This window comes from Fundulus heteroclitus, chromosome 12 (genome assembly GCF_011125445.2).
Source record: "Fundulus heteroclitus isolate FHET01 chromosome 12, MU-UCD_Fhet_4.1, whole genome shotgun sequence".
NCBI lineage: Eukaryota > Metazoa > Chordata > Actinopteri > Cyprinodontiformes > Fundulidae > Fundulus > Fundulus heteroclitus.
In genome coordinates this window covers 20,166,004-20,187,013 of record NC_046372.1, presented here as the reverse complement: position 1 = coordinate 20,187,013, position 21,010 = coordinate 20,166,004, and the positions used below count along the sequence as shown (strand labels likewise).

At 48.4% G+C, this 21,010-nt stretch overlaps 1 protein-coding gene across 1 annotated transcript; it reads left to right on the top strand.

Annotated features, from left to right (window-relative positions):
• Window positions 1-2,718: 2,718 nt before the first annotated feature.
• Window positions 2,719-19,748, top strand: LOC105917117 (nucleus accumbens-associated protein 2). The gene is made up of 8 exons (XM_036144259.1): window positions 2,719-3,000; window positions 9,726-10,373; window positions 14,575-14,783; window positions 15,765-16,021; window positions 18,059-18,235; window positions 18,317-18,422; window positions 18,671-18,768; window positions 18,889-19,748. Exons 2-8 carry the CDS (start codon window positions 9,930-9,932, stop codon window positions 19,491-19,493), a joined length of 1,896 nt encoding a protein of 631 aa, XP_036000152.1. The 5' UTR covers window positions 2,719-3,000; window positions 9,726-9,929; the 3' UTR covers window positions 19,494-19,748.
• The last annotated feature ends 1,262 nt before the right edge of the window (window positions 19,749-21,010 follow it).

Here is a 21,010-nt window from a genome sequence, read left to right as displayed (position 1 = left end):
ACCCAACACCCACGCCACCAGCCAAGGCTCTAACAATGGGTCTTGGTTTGGATTGTTTCATTAATCTACCAAGTTTGATTTAAATATATATATATATTTGTTGTTTAATCAGAATATTTTACAAGTGAGTTAAATCTGGACGGCGTCTGGGTTTCGGCTGAAATCCTTCTGCCTGTTCTGGGCGCAGCGTCTCTGTCTAACATGGATAATGTTCTGGTTCCATTTGACTTCACTGCAAAAACGGAACTAAGAATAAGTCAAATCTTCTTGAAATTAGGGTATTTGTCCTTGATTTCAGCACATCAATAAGACGATCTGCCAATGGAATGAGTATTTTGATCCCTAAAATAAGATAAATGGATATAATGCAGTCTAAATAAGACGATGGAGACGAGTTGTTCCTATTTTAAGTGTAAAAATCTCATTCCATTGGCAGATCATCTTATTTATGTGCTAAAATCAAGGACAAATGCCCTAATTTCAAGTAAATTTTACTTATTCTTAGTTCCGTTTTTGCAGTGTTAGAGGAGAAACTCTGCAGAGTTTTATCATATTTTTAATACAGTATAAAATGAGTAAGTTGACCTTACCAGGAATCAGCATGCCCGGCCCCGCCCTCACCTGCCACCCAACCTCAAGTCTTCTCCCCACATACTGCGGCAGCATCCCATCTTTTCCATTTTTACCCAGAAAAGTCCCAACTACCAGATGCCACCTCACCAGGGACATGGCAGATGTTCAGCTTGGGTTCTCATCCTTCAATGTTTTCTTACTCTGACATCTTACCGACGTAAACTCCTCCTGGATCTCATCAGCCCTGCAGACCCCTGCGATCCTGGGAGGCGTTGAGGTGCCGGTTCTATGGGGCCGGGTCCTTTGGTCTGAGGCCACGAACCTGAAGCAGAAAGAGACCCCCCTCCAGGTCGGTGGTAGGATTAATTCCGGCCAACAATCTTAACTCTCACCCTCATTCGGGTGATCAAAACATTGTTCCTTTAGGCCAGGCCAATAACGACCCTGACGACTCCTCGTTACAGAGGATTGGACCAGTTTCGGTCCAATCTGCTGGCGTAATGGCTTTAACGACCGCCCATTACTAAGGGGTGGACTAGTTTCTGTTGAATTTGCATGTTATCTAAGCCATTACAAGGCCTTTGTTTGCCAATTGTATAAAGCTTGTTACTCCACATTACTCCAGACATTTTGAATTGAGAAAGATTCCTGTAGAGGAAGTGAAAAGTCTTCAACTACGGAAAACAAGTCCAGTTGCTTTGTTTTTTACCTTTTTTTTGGAACAGGTGGAGCAGCAGGCGCTGGAGCAGCAGGCGGTCTGTCATGGTGAGGAAAGCTGAGCCACAGAGCAAAGCTTGCTCATGAGCTCCAGGAAATGACTTCCTGCTGCTCCTCCGCATGGAAACCTGTAAGTTCAGGCAGTTCAGGCCTCCTGGGAGTCTCTCTCTGGAGATGTTCCTGTCCAGTACCGTCTGGCCTGGAAGCGCCTTGGGTTGCCCTGGAATGAGCTGGAGGACGTCGCTGAGGAGGGGGATGTCTGGGTTTCCCTCCTGGACCCTTTAGTCCTGCAATAACTAACTGGGCAAGCAGAAGACGATGGATGGATGGATGGATGGATGGATGGATGGATGGATGGATGGACGGTCTGTTATCTGATCAACCATCTGACCAAACTCCATCATCATGGGCAGCAGTGCCTTTGTGTCGTCGTTTCTTGGACGTCTAACGCTGCGTCTCGCTGTGCTGCACAAACCCATTCAGGGCAGGAGTTTGTCGCTCAGACATCTCCATGTTTACCGCCTTAACATTGAACCAGCTCCTCCTCCTCCTCCGCTCTTCGGATCATCAGAACCCAGGCGTGGAGGAACAAGCAATGTTTGCCCGCCTTGTGCTGAGAGCAGAAACCTCCTGACAGTCGACCGGACTGCAGCAGAACCCTGTGGGTCCAGGTCCGTTGCAGAGGTCCAGATTGCTGGAAGTGCTGCTTTGATGGGGGTTTAGCTGAAGCAACAGTTTATTCAGGTCAGATCCATGAGCGCCGCACCATGTGACCCGGCTCTGAATCCACAAAGAGCCCCATTGTTTCTCAGCAGAACCCCCCGAACCTGGACTTGGCCCAGTGGTAGGTTCTGCTTCTGCCCCTGTTAGATTCCCAGCGCCGGTTTAAATGCGGGTCTTTCTGACCTTATGGAGAGACGGATAAGTTTCTAAGTGGATCAGGAGACGGGTGGCGCTCTGAAGCAGCCGTGCATTTGCCTCATAAGACAGAAAGATGTTCCCAGTGAAACAGAATCATCAGCAGGAAGGTGAGAAACTGCCTCCCAGCGCACCTCCAGTCCCTCCTCCACCCAGCATCCACCCACCGCCTCCCTGTCTGTCTCTTTACTGCTGTATAGACAAGTTTAAACAGACCCACAGACAGGCAGTGTGTGTGTGTGTGTGTGTGTGTGTGTGTGTGTGGGGGGGGGGGGGGCTGGCACACAGTCGCAGTATTCACGCTATGTACTCAGCATGCCAACTCAGCCTCGGCACTGCAATGCAGCGCTGTGCATTTGGCCAAGTCATGCCACACTCTCACACGCGTGCAGTGATGTGTGTGTGTGTGACGACACGTGTGTGTGAGTGTGTGTTATTGTGTGTTATTGTGTGTGTGTGTGTGTGTGTGTGTGTCCCTGATTGTCAACCTTGCAGTGTTTTGGTCTCTGCAGCGACGAGCTGTGATGTCTCTCTCCTCTCAGCCTCTGCAGGGCAGTTAGCCGCATTAGCTCCCTGCCTGTCCTCAGATGACTCCTCCTCCTCCTCCTCTTCCTCCTCCTCGGCTGTCTGCTGTATCCCTGCCTTCCCCCCCCCCCCCCCCCCTGCCTCCCCTCCTGTGACACACCAGACGATGCATTGACTGAACGAAGAAGGAGAAGAAGAAAACCTCTCCCCAGCCAGCCGTCCCGCCTGCTGCATGGAGAAGGAAAGGAGGAAGAGGAGCAGAAGGAGGTGAGGAGCAGCGTGTCTGCCTGTCATCCATTCTCCCCTCTCTCTGTCTGTCTGTCTGTCTGAAGCTGATGAGTTGTCTTTTAACTCATCTGTCTCTTTGTCAGCCTGTCTGTCTGCTTACGCTGCTGTCTCCCTGCCACCGCCTGTCTCTGGTGCTCGTCTGTCTGCTGGACCAGCAGAACGTTGAGCTGAACTCTGTAGGAGCGCATTAGTCCTCCTCCCTGCTGTAGGGGCCTTAGTGGAGTGTGCTGGACTGCAGGAGGCTGCCCTGGACTCCAGCAGCTCGTTCTGAACTAAAGTGGACGGTCAGGGAGGAACGCCCAGCCGACCGGCGGCGTCCCTCTGATCTCCAGGACACTCGTGTTGCTCGGAGTTCGCTTTGATCGACAGGAACGGAAACAGGAGGACCTCTCAGATTTAGAAGTAAAATCACTGCAGAGAAACTTGTGTGTGTTTCGTATTACTGCTAACTTAATGCCTCAGTGCACCGACTACTTTCCACATCTTCTCTAGTTTCTCTCTGGAGCCTCTGGTGTTCTCTCGTCTTAAGGTTCCTGTAAACTTGGCATGTCTACACCAGTCAGAACTGGACTCTTCTGCTTTGACCGTCAGACCAAAGCAGTTTAATCGCCAAGTAGGTTTGCACTTACAAGGAATTTGACTTGGTATTGATTGTTTCCTGTCCACTATGCCAGCCTCCAGGTTGACCTTTCATGTGTTGGACTGTTTTTAAGGAGCATCTTGGCACAATCTGCCTCTGGGCTCCTGTCTGGTGTTTGCAGACCTTCGGCCTCTATCGTTAATGTGCTGAGAGCCTTCTATGGCGTAAGACTGCTGTCACAAAGATGTGTGCATGATTCTAACTATTTGTATATTAATTAAATTACTGTACACAAAAATCCTGCTGTCACAAACGGGAGTCTGAGGAATTGTGCAGGTTAGGGTTGTTTTGCTGTGAGTATGAATCCAAAGTTTTGTGAATATAACTCTAATTTCTACGGCTGTAAAGTCTTCGCTGCTCTGGACACAAGTAGAAAAGTGAAGGCAATCTGCAGTGCTTGAATGTCAGTCCTCGACACTGACTGATTGGGAAGCCATGGGACTGGGAAGTTCCTCTGGGCTTAAACTTTGACCGTAGTTGTATAGCTACAGCGGTCCAGTAGACAATTGGGGACAAACCGAGCTAATAAAATCTTACAGACTGGTTAGAAGTTGGTATCCTGACAGAGTTTTGTTTAATCTGTCTGTTGTGCTGCAGCTCCTGGAGAGTGTGGGGAGGTAAGTACTGAAATCAGACCATCGTGGCCTCTTCAAACCCACCTGAACCTGTCAGTCTGACCGATCGTGTCATTTACAAACTCCTCCCACACCACAAGAAACTAGCTGCAAAGATCCCTTCCTTGCCCGAGGATGTGATGTGATGAAGTGACGTCACTTCAGCACTTTTCTACTTGTACCTACAAATTTGTGTCCAGAGCAGTAAAGACTTATTCACAAAACTTTGGACTCGCAGCTTTTAGATTCATACATAAAAACAATCCTAAGCCACACAATTTCTCAAACTCCCGCATATGACAGCAAAATTTTGTGGACAAAACATTTATTGACATAGAAATGTGAACATGAAGGGTTAGAATCATGCACACGTCTTTTTGCCAGCTGTCTTACTCCATACTCCTCTGTTTTGTCCTTCAGTCCAACCCATTGGTAGGAGAGACAAGCTACTGGTGTTAAGACAAGAAAACCTCTGAACAACAGATGGAGTCCAACACACTGACACTGTATACCGAGAGTATGGGGGGGAGGTACTGGACTAGTGAGTGGCAAAGTTAGTATAAACGGAAAAGATCCTGTTGTCCAGCAGGAAGTGCTAGAAGAGGGCCAGGAGGAACCAGCATGGAGAGGTAATCCTCTGACTGGCGCACACCACCGGCAGATTTGGGAAGTAGCTGATATCAAGAAGTCCTACCAATGGCCAGGCTATTACACCAGCAGGATATCTGATAACTGCTAAGCTGTACATGCTGACGGCTTGGGCTTTTTGCTTTCTATTCAGCTGATCTTCTCAGAAGAACCCGTCGGTTCTCACTAGATACTCGCTTCTGGGAAACTTTCTTGCGACCTCATCAAGGTTGCGGCGATCTTGTGGGATCCCAGGTACCTGTAGCTGTCTGGAATGTTGCCTGGTGGTGGTTCAACCCCTTCTGCTGTAATTGTTTTTTTCTCTGTTGGATGCTGTTTGGCCACACATACGGACTCCAGATTATGTCCTTGCTGTACTTTCGGGTTAGCGCCAAGTGGTGACCTGCTATCTGACTGCTTTAGCTACTCAGAAGGGACCAGGAGAAATTGTCAAGTACCAACAATAGATCAAGGAAATGACTAATATCTAGTTGTTCTAAAAGCAGGAGACGCACTGAAGGCCAGGCACTAGTCTTGGCAGCAGAGGCAGAGCCGGTTCTCAGCACCAGACCAATAGCGGCCAAGGACTACGACACCAGACAGGAGCCCAGATGCAGACTGTACCAAAAAGGGGGGGGGGGGGTAGTCATAATCCAGTGGCTGGAATACTTTACAAGAACATGGGTCGAGTATGAGACGGAGGTCCTACAGTCAAAGTTGTAAACATGGTTTGTGGAGAACGACCAGGCTAAGATGCTAACCAAGAAGACACTGAGAAACTAAAGAAGAAGAGAAACGTTACAGACATATTGATCCCAAGCAAAAGTGAGATCAAGGACAAGGATCCCAAGATGCCTGAGACATAAATGGCTCAAAGATTCAATTCAGTTTTATTTATATAGCACCAATTCACCACATGTCATCTCAAGGCACTTTCCAAAGTCAGCTTCCATCAGATCCTCCAGGTTGGTCAGAAAGTTTCCTCTCTAAGGAAACCCAGCAGGTTGCATCAAGTCTCTCCAAGCAGCATTCACTCCTCCTGAAAGAGCGTAGAGCCACAGTGGACAGTCGTCTGCATTGTTGATGGCTTTGCAGCAATCCCTCATACTGAGCATGCATGAAGCGACAGTGGAGAGAAAAAACTCCCCTTTAACAGGGAGGAGAACCTTCAGCAGAACCAGAACCAGGCTCAGTGTGAACGCTCATCTGCCTCCACCCACTGGGGCTTAGAGAAGACAGAGCAGAGACACAGAAAGCACAGAAGCTCACATTGACCCAGGGGTACTTTCTATGTTAGATGGTAATAGAGGATGATCTGCCTCCCCTGATGATGTCACAGCTAACAGAACGCCAGACCAGGAGTACTTTCTATGAAGAGAACAAAAAGTTAAAAGCTGAAATAACAACAAGCAATGCAGATTGGAGAGCAGTAGGAGAACTCAGCAGAGTGAGAGAAATAGGCCCTGATGTCCTCCAGCAGCCTAAGCCTATAGCAGCATAACTATAGAGGTAGCTCAGGGTAACATGAGCCACTCTGACTAACAACGATACAGTTTGAAAACAGGTTCCAGATTGTAAAGGTTCTACAACGTCCTGATTTCTGTTATCGTGTAAACAAGAAAACTGACATTTTCCTCTAGGGAATTTCTGGGTCATGCGCAGTATGACAGAGATCAACAAAAATTAAAACACAGGCACAAGATTACGGCTGCCAACAATAAAAAAAAAAAAACACAGTAGAAGAAAAACAATGGCGGACAGCAGAGTAATGTTTTGGCTGGTGGCTTCGCTGAAAATATCCACAGCTGGGCAAGAATACAGTTCAAAAGGACCTTAAGCTGAACCTCATCGTCTGTCCATAAGGAAAAACGGACATTCTGTGTCATTTTCTGAGGCCCTGTCCATTCTGAGCTCAGCCTAAGCACCGCCTTCTGTGCAGCTGATTCGCTCTTTTCCTCAGCATGATGGCTACCTGTAGTTCCTGTTAGCGTCAGCAGAGAAGTAGACGAGCCGTTCGCCCTTCACAGCCGCTCTCTAACGCAGCCAAAAGCATCGGCAGCTAGACAACCCGAGAGCTCTGCGCATGTTGAGTGTCGTAGAGCTTAGCACCACTAGTGGCGCGGCATGGAAACTACACCGTTTTCAAGTTTCTACTGCTGCTGTGTAAATGATTGTAATTAACACGTTATTATCACTGAGCTATATTATACACTGGAGTGCTGATTTTGCCGAAAAACTGAAGTCACTGGCCGCCATCTTGCTACTCCCTACTCTCACAGAATCCCATAGGATTTAGTTGCAACAACAAGCAGTTTTCTGGCTGTGTGAGAACATTTAATAGGTAATTCTACAGTCAGTGGATGTACTAACACTATCAACTACTAGGAAATTAGGTGCTGAAATATTTTACATGTTATTCATATTAAATATATATGTATATATAAGTATGTATATATGTATCTATGTATATATATGTATACATATATGTAAATGTATGTTTTTCCATATTGTTATTTATATATTTATAAATGTTATATATGTATATTTAAATGAATACAATGCAAAATATTTCAGCACATGACTTTCTCAGTACTTGATAGTTTTAGAACATAACATAAAAGTATATGGCATTTGACGTTTTACAAGTTTTAAGCCCCCCCTGAACATGAGAAAATCCTCGTTATTCGATGCTGTAGTGCACATATTCCCTAGTTACTGGGGGAAAATAGGGAGTACCAATATGGCTGCTGGTGGCTTCAAAGCGACTCGTTCTAACAGCGGGCGATTAGCACTCCAGTGTATAATAGAGATCAGTGGTTATTATATGAACAAGTTGACAGAAATTAACAGAAACAAGTTACCAAAGGTCTCGTTTTCAAGGAAAAGCGTTCCATGTAAACAGGCCAGAAACAGCTTCATCAATGTGTTTCTTGAAGAACCCAGGAGAACCGCTGATTTTTCTAAAACACGGAAGATGGGATCACCAGAGCGGAGAACAGGACGGTGTTTGGACCTAATCAGCTGAACTAAGCTGAGAAGCCACAGGCATCTAAAACCTCTCAGACTTTATCAGTGAGCGTGACTATAAGTGTTTGCCTATGTTCCCTTTAATTGTTGGCCAGGACAAGCGGTAAACTGAGAGATTTGTCAGGAGCAACTTTTTCTGGGCGTACGCTGGCGGTAGAATAACTTATGATGATGTAAAAATGTATAGATGGAACTTTTTTATCGCTACTGGAGACCGTTTACTGTGTAACTGGTAATTGCCATGGCCAAAAGTATTTTATGATCAGATTTATTGTTACATTAATTGAAAACCCATAAGAAACCCCACATCCCCAGAGGTAATAAAAGGCCCGTTTACACTACACTTTTTTAACCGAGCCAGGACCAGTCCGAGCTCGGTAACCGAGATAACTCTTGTGTGTAAACGGTCAGCAGACATAACCGGACCGCGCTAAATGCAGATCAGTTCCTGAGCAGGTCTCGGACTGTTTTTTTTAATTCCGGTTATCTGATAAAGAGCGCATGAGCAGACCGCGTCATCCCCTTACAGTCAGCTGACTGTTCGCGGTTTTTCCGGCGTGTCTGGCTGCACGTCCAGATTCACACTCCATTCAGACAAATTTCAGACATTCATAATAATTCTAGCTTCCTTACCGTGCCACACGATTTCCAGAGATGATTCTGCTTAGCAGCGTGATGAACCTCAGTGTCTGTCGTTGTTTCCTGCGTCTGTAAATCCTTATTAGACGTTCGTTTGTCTCATCCACTTCCCAAAAGCCGACTTTATCAAGTAAATTCACCAATGGTTGCCTTCTTCCCCTGACTCTCCGCAAACACCGAAATATCACAATATCAAGCATAACATCCTGAATGTTACGGGCACCACTGTTTTGTTTTGCTGCTTCCCGCCTTCAATCCCAGAGAGTAGCAGTACCACAGATCGTCACTAGGAGGCGAGGAGCAACCAAGGAACCGGGATAGTGTGGTGTGTAAACGGTCGTCTCGGCTTGGTTAACTGATCCGAGCTCAGACTGGTCTCGGCTCGGCTCGGTTAAAAAAGCGTAGTGTAAACGGGCCTTAAGTTTCCGATCAAGTAATTTAGCCACAGACAGAAACTGTTTTGACATTCTGTGTGTTTTTGCTGTTTCCCATTCTTTGCTTCTTTAGCGTTTATCTCTTGCTCTCTCCTCTCAGTCTCTCGGTTCCTGGGGCCTCCAACCCAGGACAGTCACCCAGTTTGCATGTTCTCCCTGTGCATGTGTGGGTTCTCTCTGGTTCCTTTCATCACCTCCCACAGTCAGAACCTGTTGGGCTAATTGGTCTTTCCACACAGGTGTGAGTGTGTGTGCATGGTTGTGTCTGTCTCCCTGTGATGGACTGGTGACCTGGACCCTCGCCCAGTGAATGCTGGCGAGAAGCATAAAGAAGGGATAAATGGACAACTCTATGCTTCCAGTTGTTCTTTTTCTCACATTGTGTCTGCTGCCAAACCATTCAGAAGATCATGTTTCAGCCATGACGACTGAGACGAAGTGACGTCGGTATCGCTGGAACATAACTGATCATTCTGGCAGCGCCACAACATAATATGTGACATTTTATTACTGTAACCTCTTAGAATTCAAACAGAGTAGCTGTAGAGTGGGATGTCTGCTAGTTTTATGTTGTGTGGTTTAATTTATTCACTGGTGAGTTTAGTGTGAAGAAAACAAGAATAATCAGACATGATATGTCCTCAGTTTGTCTTGCAGGGGAAGGATGAGCAGTAAAACCAACGCTTTGACTCTTCCTCTCCTTCTTCTTCTTCTTTGTTGCAGCTCTTACTCTCTCCTCTTTCTGATCCGCCTCCTCCGGTCTCCCACCATCTCTGCCGCTGAGACCTGAACCTTCCTCACCTCAGACCTCATGGATCTGCCACAGGTTTCCCAAACCTTCTGCACCATTCCCGGCACCTAATCCCCTCGCTGTCTCGTCTCGTCCACTTTTGCCCTCGTTTATCCTCCTGACTGACGGCCTCCATCATGACGGAGGGGCTCCTGCAGGTGGAGATCCCTGACTTCGGCAGCAGCGTGCTGGGTAGCCTGAATGAGCAGCGGCTGCTGGGTCACTACTGCGACGTCTCCATCCTGGTTCAGGGTCAGTCCTTTAAGGCGCACCGGGCTGTCCTCGCCGCCTCCTCCCTCTACTTCAGAGACCTCTTCAGTTCTGTGGCTGACCCCTCCTCCTCTTCCTCACCGTCCTCGTCCCAAGCAGTGTTTGAGCTTCCATCGTCGGTGACGCCAACATGTTTCCAGCAGATCCTGTCCTTCTGCTACACCGGACGCCTCAGCATGGCAGCCAGCGAACAGCTGGTGCTCATGTACACTGCCGGCTACCTCCAAATCCAGAACATTGTGGAGCGAGGCATGGAGCTGATGATGATGAAGGCGTCCTCCTCTTCCTCTCCTCTTTGCTGTGACTCTCAGGTAAGGCAGAAGCCTTTTCCACTAAAAGCCCGGGATCTTTGTGACGGGGTGACGGGAATGCTGGGTAATTTGTGTGCTTTCTGTTTCCGCTTCTCTGAAAGTAGGGCTGGGCGATATGGATTAAAAATTAAATCTCCGATTTTATCATACCAAATCCGATTAATCAATTTTTCCTCCTTTTTGTTTCATAAAAAGAAATTAAAGAAATTATTTTAAAACCTTGGTTTTTATGTCAAGCATTTCGTCAGGGAGTTGACCTGAATTCAAAGTGCAACTAAAAACAAGCTGTGAAACATGCTTGTAAAACAAGATGGCAGCCGTGCCATTATAAACAATGAAAATATAACAAAACATTTGCTGCTAGTGGTATTACACATTGAGCTAAGAACAGGCTTCACTGCACTTGTGAACTTCAAACTAAATAAAAAAAAAGTAAATAAGTAAATGAAGTACCTCGTATTATGGTAAAAAAAAAGTTTCCACTTAACAATATTTTGACAATATATTTGCCTAAACATATATTCAGCATCACATGCTGTTCTCTTCATGGAAATCCAATGAGTGTATTGGCAAAATAAAATCCAGATTTTCCAAAAATGAAATCTTAAAGAATTGTAAATTCGAATTAATCGATTAAATCGATTTATCGCCCAGCCCTATCTGAAAGGCAAAGAAAACGTAATTAAATCAGTCCTGTAATGTTTAGGGAAATAGTGAAGAAACTGCACTACACATCCGGTCCAGCAGGTGGCAGTAATAAGAACCATGAAAGCTTGAATATTAATATTAAAGACGACTTCTGTTGCATTGCTACCGTGATGCTCAAAGCTGTGAAGCCGTAAAAACGGAGCCTGAACTTTTATTTAATAGTCAAGAAACTCCAGTGTGTAAAAGATGAGCACAGCAATAATTTCCCTGAAGAAACGCGTTGGTCTGCTAATAAAGTCTGCTCTTTAACCTACAAGTGTTGCTGAAGTTTTCATCGACCAGTTGACCCTCTTCATGCACCTTAGACGTTGGTGAAGTTGTGCCAGAAACTTCTGGATCTCTGCAAACATTTTCATTTCCAAATTTACTCTCCTGCTCTCGAGTAAGACATTAAAGTTGCATAAAATTATCCTGTCAGAAGGCTTAATTGTAATGTCAGCTAAACCGATTTGCTCAGTGACAGCAAAACACTGTAATGAACCAAACGTGAACCATAAGAGATCTTCTGACTGAATTCTATCTGTGTTTAGCTTCTACTCAGTGGTGAGAACCGCTGGGAGTCTGAAACCTGCCGGGAATCAGCCTCTCGCTCCGCTTTAGCCTCGACCGTCTGGTCAACCGACGCCTCGCTGCCCACGCTAGCTGTTAGCGCCGCAGGAGCGGACGTCTCCGAAAACATCAGGAAACTTCTGAAAATAGGCGATGTGGTGATAAACCGAGCGGATATTTCAGCTACATTTTCATCTAAAACCTTGTAAAAGTTAGACTTGTGTCACAGAAAGTGTAATTTTATGAACCTTTAATCACAGTTTTTCAATTAAATAAAAAAATGCTTTATTAATCCCAACGGAAAATTAAAAGTTGGTGTAACTGATGCTACAGAGGGTTCTTCAACGAGCGGGTGAAGATGCTGATGACTGCAGGCAGGAAGGTCTACCTTACATGGAACCTGGAGAAGGTTCTCTGTGTTCGCTGATGAGTGGGTAGCAGTACCTGTGCTCTGAGAAAGACCTTCTTTCAGGGTTCCACGTTGATGTGGAGGCAGTTTTGCCTGAAGGTCCAGACACAGCATTCAGGGTCTGGACCTTCACTGGGCTGCTGCACCACCTTCATGGTTGGTGGTTCTGTTCATCCTGGTTCTGTCCATCAAGGTTCTGGAGAGACGAGCTGTTCTCCTTCAACCCTTTTTTACAGCAGTCTGCCGTCTGGAGAAGTTTTCTGCTCGTTCTAAACGTGCTGTGGTGCAGCCCCTCACGAAGAACCGGGTCCTGATCCGACTGTGCCGGGGAACTTTGAGCCCATCTCTGAGCTTCCTCTACTGTCAAAAATCGTTTTTATTCCCCGTTAAAATCTTCCCTTGATGAAAATATGGTGTGTTTGAGTCTGGTTTTAGAACGTTTCACAGCAGAGTCCGCCCTGCTGAGGGTTTATAACGACTCTCCTGGCGTGTGGTTCTGCTGGTTCTGGTGGTTCTGTGGTTCTGGTTTTGCTGGACTTAACGGCTGCTTCTGATGCAGTGGATCACAGCGTTTTATTGTCACAGTACCAAGTAAGCATTGGTGGCTCTGGAGTGGCTTAGATCCTGTTTGACAGACATTTCCTGTAACATTGCAGGGTGTGAATACTTTCCTGCTCCACTCTCTTGTGGGGCCCCCCAGGGATCAACCTTAGGGCCTCTGCTTTTTTCTCTGTACCTCCTCCCCGTTAGGGTCTATTTTAAGAAGACACGGCATTTGCTTCCATTGCTTTGCTGATGTTTGCCAGATCTATACGCCTTTAAGGCCAGGAGAGGCTTTGTCCATCTCTTTTATTGTCTCTTGAGGATACTAAAGCTTGGAAGGCCCTAAACTTCTTACATTTAATGAGAATAAGACTGAGGTTCTTATTCTTGGTCCGAGTGGAAGCTGTCAGAGCCCTGCGGCTCCCTGGCAAAGTATATTAGGCCCAAAGTAACAAGTCTTGGTTTTAAGACAATGATTTTAAACTCGACAGTCAAAAAAAGGCCACAATGAAGTCTAGTTTTTAATCATTTGAGAAAAATAGCCAAATAAAAGCGAACCTGTCTTGGAAACAGTAATGCATGCTTTTCTTTCATCACGGATGAATTACTGTATCTGAGATCTACCCGTCCACATACCACAGGAACCCTCATTGGTTCGTTTAAAAACTTACTTTTACTCACTGGCCTTCAACCCAACCGAGATTAGATTTTGCTTAATTTTTACTGGTCTGCTTTTTATGCGTATTTGCATTGTTTTATTGTGTTTTGCAGCACGTTTCTTAATTTATTGTCGTGTGCTCGGTTTTTCCATTTTATCCCATAGTGTCGTTTTATTGTTTTTGACGTTCAGCTCTTTGTGTCAGCTGTGGCTGCGGGTAAAACAAACGACGAACCCTTCCAAGCAGCCAGACTTGAAAGTCAAAACAGGTTCATGTGACGTCTGTACGTGTCTGGTCTTAATGGAAGCAGCGACAGTTGACTAAGTTCTTCAGTCACTGTCTGGGCATCTTGATGTAGTTTTTGTAAATGACTCTGAGGTTTAATACATCAGATGCTGAATGTTTTCATATCAGACAGCAACATCTAGTGGACATTGATGTAACTGCAGATTGTTTAACCTAAAGTTACAGCTGAGAAGATCTCTGATCGCTGAACATCATTGTCACCATAGACATAATATAAGAGTAGACGCGTCGTTGGGCGGGTTCTGCCTCTGCTGTGATGCGTCAGAGCGTCCGCCATCTTAAATGTGGCAAATCTGCAGTTACTCAGTCACTTAAACAGTATCAGAGCGACTTTAATCTCTGAATATACTTTGTATTCGTAGTATGTTTTTGTAATATTACAAGTTTATTTTCGTATCCCTTTATCTTCATTCTCCTGAATTTATTCTCCTAAAGAATAAAAATATTTAAAATAATCTAACCTGGCCCTATTACTCCAGGAGTGAAATAATTCGTCAAACTGTGATTATTCTGGAAATGTTTCCTGTTAATTCTCATAATATGATGTTTTTCTCATAACATTATCACTTTTTTGTTTGTTTTTTTCTTTACTTTATTGACCTAGGACTTTTTTTTCTCATATTATTAATTTTACCTCTTTAATACTCCGCCAAAAAGTCTGTTCACATGTGACACGGTTTTATGAAATAAAGAAGACCACAATGTTTAGATTTAACAAATTGATCCTTATATTCATAACACATACACACACAAATATATTTATATATATATATATATATATATATATATATATATATATATATATATATATATATATATGTGTGTGTGTGTGTGTGTTTGTATTTATTGCAGCACAGCAATGAGGCATCTTCTCTGATCCACGTTCACAATAACAGAACTCAACTTTTTTCTGCCACATACAATATGGCGGTGACGTTGACGTACGAACCTGCGCCCTATGACGCGTCTACGTATATGATGTTTGTGATTGTCACACTTTCTTCCTGTAATCATTGGTGTAAAACAGACGACCTCAGCCGATGAGCTCGGGGGGTTTGATGCCCCCGTGGTGCAGCAGCAGCAGCACAGCACCCCCCAGCTGCAGGAGGTCAGTCCAGACCAGCCGTCTCTGAGCCCGGAGGCGCTGCTGCTGGCTGTCAGCAGGATCAAACAGGAGAGGTCCGACACGCCTCCGGCTGAGGAGAACGGAGGAGGAGGAGGAGGAGAGGAGGCCAGGTAAGCCCTTCTTTTCATTTATCAGCCAGTCACAGGCTTTACCTCCAACATTTCAACACACTGAACGTACAGCATGCAGTGTGTGCTGCTGAGTATCTCCAGCGGTCATTGGGCGAGAGGCGGGTCCACCCTGGACGGGTCTGCGGTCTATAGGCCCATTCATACCCTACGTTTGGCCTAGACGTCTGTATTTCTGTCCGTACGTTCTATCCGTCGACTCCTTCATACCTCCGTCCGTTGAGGTGCGCAATAACCAATATTTCCTCTAGGTGGCAGTGCTGGGCGCCAATGATTCGTCATTGATCAAACATGGCGACGGTTTTGTTGTATTTGCTCCGTAAGTAAACTTTTTGTTTGTCCCTGTGCCCCGGACACGACACATCATATGTGTGGGTAGTTGCGGACGAGCTCCGCAAGTCGTTCCTCGAATCCCGCCATTGTTTAAAGCCCAGAATTACAACCTTCTTCGTGATTTTGTTGACATTTTGTACTACAAACTCAATAGCGCCCCCACCGTTTTCAGGTAGTATTGCTCCGTATTGAGCCGTTTTGTCCGTAATCGTAAGTTCCCAATTTTCGTGTCAAAATACGGACGAAATCGACGGTTATAACGTATGAAACACTCCACACGTATCTGTCTTTTACGTGAGGTATGAATGGGCCTTATCACAGACCGCCGTGGACGCGCTCCAAAGGTGGTTTAGAGAGGCTTGTTTACCGAACGGCCATGTTGCTGGACTGTGGGAGGAAGCTGGAGTACCCAGAAACAACCCAGACCTGCACAGGAAGAAGAGGAAAACTCCCTACAGAAAGAAGACAAAACGGGATACAAACCTTTTAAGGCAGCAGTTCTGCCAACGGTGGCTCAACATTTCTTTCCGTGTAGTTAGTGTTTGACATCCTTTATGTTATTTCAGTTATGTGTGTTAGGGTTTTGTGTTTTATTCTGCCTTGTTTTTCCACTTGCTCTGTGTCCATCAGGGCGGACGTGGTCGGGGAGCTGCAGACCTCCAGGGGCAGCGCTCTGTGTTACCTGAGCGCAGGTGGTTTGGTTCCAGGCCTGCAGTCATACCTGCTGGCAGGCGGGGGGCGCTCCAGTCCAGCAGGATCCAGCATCCCCACTGACTCTCCTCCCTCCCACCCCCCAACTGAGGAGGAGCTGGAGGAGGATTACTATGGCAGCGCAGTTCATCCAGGACTCTACCAACACATCTATTGTCACACCGGGAACCCCTACAGTGAGTCTGGTGTTGATCTACAGCTGAACGGTGAAACGCAGGACCATCATGTCCGTCTCTGATCTCTTGGATCGTCTGTATTGTGTCCTTTGAGGCTGGGGTGCCCAGGTCCAGTCCTCCAGAGCTACTGCCCTGCAGCTTTTAGATGCATTCCTTCTCCAGCATGTGTGAACCAGATGAATGGCTCAGTACCAGGCCTCTGCATGGCTGAGTGGTAGTGACCGTTTGACTACAGCGTGTTGCAGAACAGAGGATGGCGTGGGCACCCCTAAGGCCACTGAGTCCCGGGCCCCAGACAGTTAAGCCTTTGACTCATGGAGTCTTAACCTGAAGTGTAATTGGCTAAGACACTAAAACTTTAGAGGCACTAACCGGGACGCAGAACTTTAGGATCTATTGTCTCCGGGTCCCGGACCTTTAGGATCTATGGTCTCCTGGGCCCCGGACATTTAGGATCTATGGTCTCCCCGGACCTTTAGGATCTATTGTCTCCTGGGCCCCGGACCTTTAGGATCTATGGTCTCCTGGGCCCCGGACCTTTAGGATCTATTGTCTCCTGGGCCCTGGACCTTTAGGATCTATGGTCTCCTGGGCCCCGGACCATTAGGATCTATGGTCTCCCGGGCCCCGGACCTTTAGGATCTATGGTCTCCCGGGCCCCGGACCTTTAGGATCTATTGTCTCCTGGGCCCCAGACCTTTAGGATCTATTGTCTCCTGGGCCCCGGACCTTTAGGATCTATGGTCTCCTGGGCCCCGGACATTTAGGATCTATGGTCTCCCCGGACCTTTAGGATCTATTGTCTCCTGGGCCCCGGACCTTTAGGATCTATGGTCTCCTGGGCCCCGGACCTTTAGGATGTATTGTCTCCTGGGCCCTGGACCTTTAGGATCTATGGTCTCCTGGGCCCCGGACCATTAGGATCTATGGTCTCCCGGGCCCCGGACCTTTAGGATCTATGGTCTCCCGGGCCCCGGACCTTTAGGATCTATTGTCTCCTGGGCCCCAGACCTTTAGGATCTATGGTCTCCCGGGCCCCGGACCTTTAGGATCTATTGTCTCTTGGGCCCCGGACCTTTAGGATCTATTGTCTCTTGGGCCCCGGACCTTTAGGATCTATGGTCTCCTGGGCCCCGGACCTTTAGGATCTATGGTCTCCTGGGCCCCGGACCTTTAGGATCTATTGTCTCTTGGGCCCCGGACCTTTAGGATCTATGGTCTCCTGGGCCCCGGACCTTTAGGATCTATGGTCTCCTGGGCTCCGGATCTTTAGGATCTATTGTCTCCTGGGCCCCAGACCTTTAGGATCTATGGTCTCTTGGGCCCCGGACCTTTAGGATCTATTGTCTCTTGGGCCCCGGACCTTTAGGATCTATGGTCTCCTGGGCCCCGGACCTTTAGGATCTATTGTCTCTTGGGCCCCGGACCTTTAGGATCTATGGTCTCCTGGGCCCCGGACCTTTAGGATCTATGGTCTCCTGGGCCCCGGATCTTTAGGATCTATTGTCTCCTGGGCCCCAGACCTTTAGGATCTATGGTCTCCCCGGACCTTTAGGATCTATGGTCTCCTGGGCCTTGGACCTTTAGGATCTATTGTCTCCTGGGCCCCGGACCTTTAGGATCTATGGTCTCCTGGGCCCCGGACCTTTAGGATTTATGGTCTCCTGGGCCCCGGACCTTTAAGATCTATGGTCTCCCCGGACCTTTAGGATCTATTGTCTCCTGGGCCTCGGACCTTTAGGATCTATGGTCTCCTGGGCCTCGGACCTTTAGGATCTATGGTCTCCTGGGCCCTGGACCTTTAGGATCTATGGTCTCCTGGGCCCCGGACCTTTAGGATCTATGGTCTCCTGGGCCCCAGACCTTTAGGATCTATGGTCTCCCGGGCCCCGGACCTTTAGGATCTATGGTCTCCCGGGCCCCGGACATTTAGAACCAGAGGGGTACTCTGTCTAACCCTTCAGCTGTTTCAGTTGAATAAGAACTTTGTTTTATTGTATTATTGACGGTTCCCTCCTTGACTTCTCATTGGTTCAGTTCAGGAAAAGCTGGAGCTGCTGCCCCTCCCATTGGCTAACGAGCGTCGGCCCTGCGTGCTGGTTGGCCGGGACAACATGGCCCTGCCCGCCAGTCTGATTAGTCAGATCGGGTACCGCTGCCACCCGTCGCTCTACACAGAGGGAGATCCCGGAGAGAAGGTGGAGCTGGTGGCAGGTAGGTCGCCAGGGTGTTGTCACGGTAACGGAGTCACGCCTCAACGTCATGTGACCTGTTCGTGTGGGATGCTCTGTCCAGGTTCAGGTGTGTTCATGACTCGGGGTCAGCTGATGAACTGCCATCTTTGTGCTGGGGTCAAACACAAGGTGCTGCTCAGGAGGCTGCTGGCCACCTTCTTCGACAGGTGAGACGTTACCTGAGCGCCAGCACACACCTGGCACCTGTCCAATGTTAACTAACAGGGTTTTTGGTCTGTAGAGTCAGGAGCCATGGCTGAAAGCCCGGATCATTAGGGCCGTTAACCTCAGGGGGCCTGAGAACGTCACACTGTTCCTTTCCTCACAGACAAATATTATCTTTGTGTTTTAATATTCCTTCAGACCCGTTAAACACACACAAACCCTGTCTGATTGGTTCTGTTGGTTTCCATAGGAACACCCTGGCCAATAGCTGTGGAACAGGGATCCGCTCCTCCACCAATGATCCGAGTCGGAAGCCTCTGGACAACCGAGTCCTGAACACGGTCAAACGTAAGAGTCTCCGTGCCGAATGGCCTGGATGTTCTGTTGTTCTCACACACTGAAGCTTGTCTTCCTCCTGCTCCTCTTTCTCCTCCTCCTCTCCCTCCTCTTCCTCCTCCTCCTCCTCAGTGTACTGTCAGAACTTTGCTCCCAACTTCAAGGAAAGTGAGATGAATGTCATCGCTGCTGACATGTGCACCAACGCCCGCAGAGTTCGCAAACGCTGGCTCCCAAAGATCCAGTCGCTCCTCCCGGATGGCCTCCCCTCCTCAGCATCAACCCACCCCCGTAAGGTCAAGAGAGGAGGTGGAGGAGGAGGAGGAGGAGGAGACCGGCCTGCCGGCAGCCCCTTTGAGCTGGACTTGCGGCAGCTCAGCGCCTCCTACCTGGGCCTGGAGGCGCCGCTGTATGTGGAGCGCCGTGAGAGGGAGGCAGCGGGGGAGAAGGAGAAGGAGTCCCACCTGCCTCACCTGCAGTTTGCTGGGTCCCGGGGAGGAGAGGGAGGGCAGGATGAGGAGGGGCTGATGGGAGGCGAGGCAGACGGTGAGGGGAGGCAACAGACTGAACAGACCTCAGACCTCCCCCTCTCCCTGTCCTCCTCCCTGTCCTCCTCCTCTTCCTCCTCTTCCTCCTCCTCTCACCCCTCCCCTCAGCCTGCAGAGCCTGCCCCCCCTCACAGGGGATTGGCCGACACAGATATGAGGGGGGAGGAGCCTACGGAAGACAGCCAATAGTGTTCTGATGCATCTGCCTACCTGTCTGTAAATAAAACAAGAGCTACCTGGCCTCACCTCCCCGTCTCTGCACCTGTCCGCCTGTTTCCTCCTGTCCACCTGTCCACCTGTCCGCCTGTTTCCTCCTGTCCACCTGTCCGCCTGTTTCCTCCTGTCCACCTGTTTCCTCCTGTCCACCTGTTTCCTCCTGTCCACCTGTCCACCTGTTTCCTCCTGTCCACCTGTCCGCCTGTTTCCTCCTGTCCACCTGTCCACCTGTTTCCTCCTGTCCACCTGTCCGCCTGTTTCCTCCTGTCCACCTGTCCACCTGTTTCTTCCTGTCCACCTGTTTCCTCCTGTCCACCTGTCCACCTGTCCGCCTGTTTCCTCCTGTCCACCTGTCCACCTGTCCACCTGTCCACCTGTCCACCTGTTTCCTCCTGTCCACCTGTTTCCTCCTGTCCACCTGTCCGCCTGTTTCCTCCTGTCCACCTGTCCACCTGTTTCCTCCTGTCCACCTGTCCACCTGTTTCCTCCTGTCCACCTGTCCACCTGTTTCCTCCTGTCCACCTGTCCACCTGTCCACCTGTTTCCTCCTGTCCACCTGTCCACCTGTTTCCTCCTGTCCACCTGTCCACCTGTTTCCTCCTGTCCACCTGTTTCCTCCTTTCCACCTGTCCACCTGTTTCCTCCTGTCCACCTGTCCACCTGTTTCCTCCTGTCCACCTGTCCACCTGTTTCCTCCTGTCCACCTGTTTCCTCCTGTCCACCTGTCCACCTGTCCGCCTGTTTCCTCCTGTCCACCTGTCCACCTGTTTCCTCCTGCACACCTGTTTCCTCCTGTCCACCTGTCCACCTGTTTCCTCCTGTCCACCTGTTTCCTCCTGTCCACCTGTCCACCTGTCCACCTGTTTCCTCCTGTCCACCTGTCCACCTGTTTCCTCCTGTCCACCTGTCCACCTGTTTCCTCCTGTCCACCTGTCCACCTGTTTCCTCCTGTCCACCTGTCCACCTGTCCTCCTGTCCACCTGTCCACCTGTTTCCTCCTGTCCACCTGTCCACCTGTCCACCTGTCCACCTGTTTCCTCCTGTCCACCTGTCCACCTGTTTCCTCCTGTCCACCTGTCCACCTGTTTCCTCCTGTCCACCTGTCCACCTGTTTCCTCCTGTCCACCTTTCCACCTGTCCACCTGTCCTCCTGTCCACCTGTCCCCCTGTTTCCTCCTGTCACACATCTATAAACGTGTCCCACTTCTCTACCTGAACTCTGTCCGTCGGCCTACCTCTCTGGTCTTTTTTTTTGTCCTTCAGACTGTCTTTCCCTCTACCTCACTTCCCGCCCACCTGTCTACCTCTCTGCTCCTGTCTGTCCACCTGTCTGTCTGCTTGGCTCTGCTGCATGTTGACAGCCTTCTGCAGTCCAGCACACAGGCCCAACAGGACCGATGAAGACGATGACTATACTCTCTCTGATGCAGACAATAAAGCTTGTTGATGATCGGGTTTTTGATTCCGTCTCTGTTTGACCCGACGTGAGA

Coding starts and splice junctions, on each gene's coding strand:
- LOC105917117 (XM_036144259.1), top strand. CDS start 9,930: ATGACGGAGGGGCTCCTGCAGGTGGAGATCCCTGACTTCGGCAGCAGC. Junction 16,022..18,058: donor TCACACCGGGAACCCCTACA/GTGAGTCTGGTG, acceptor TCATTGGTTCAG/TTCAGGAAAAGCTGGAGCTG. Junction 18,236..18,316: donor GAAGGTGGAGCTGGTGGCAG/GTAGGTCGCCAG, acceptor TGCTCTGTCCAG/GTTCAGGTGTGTTCATGACT.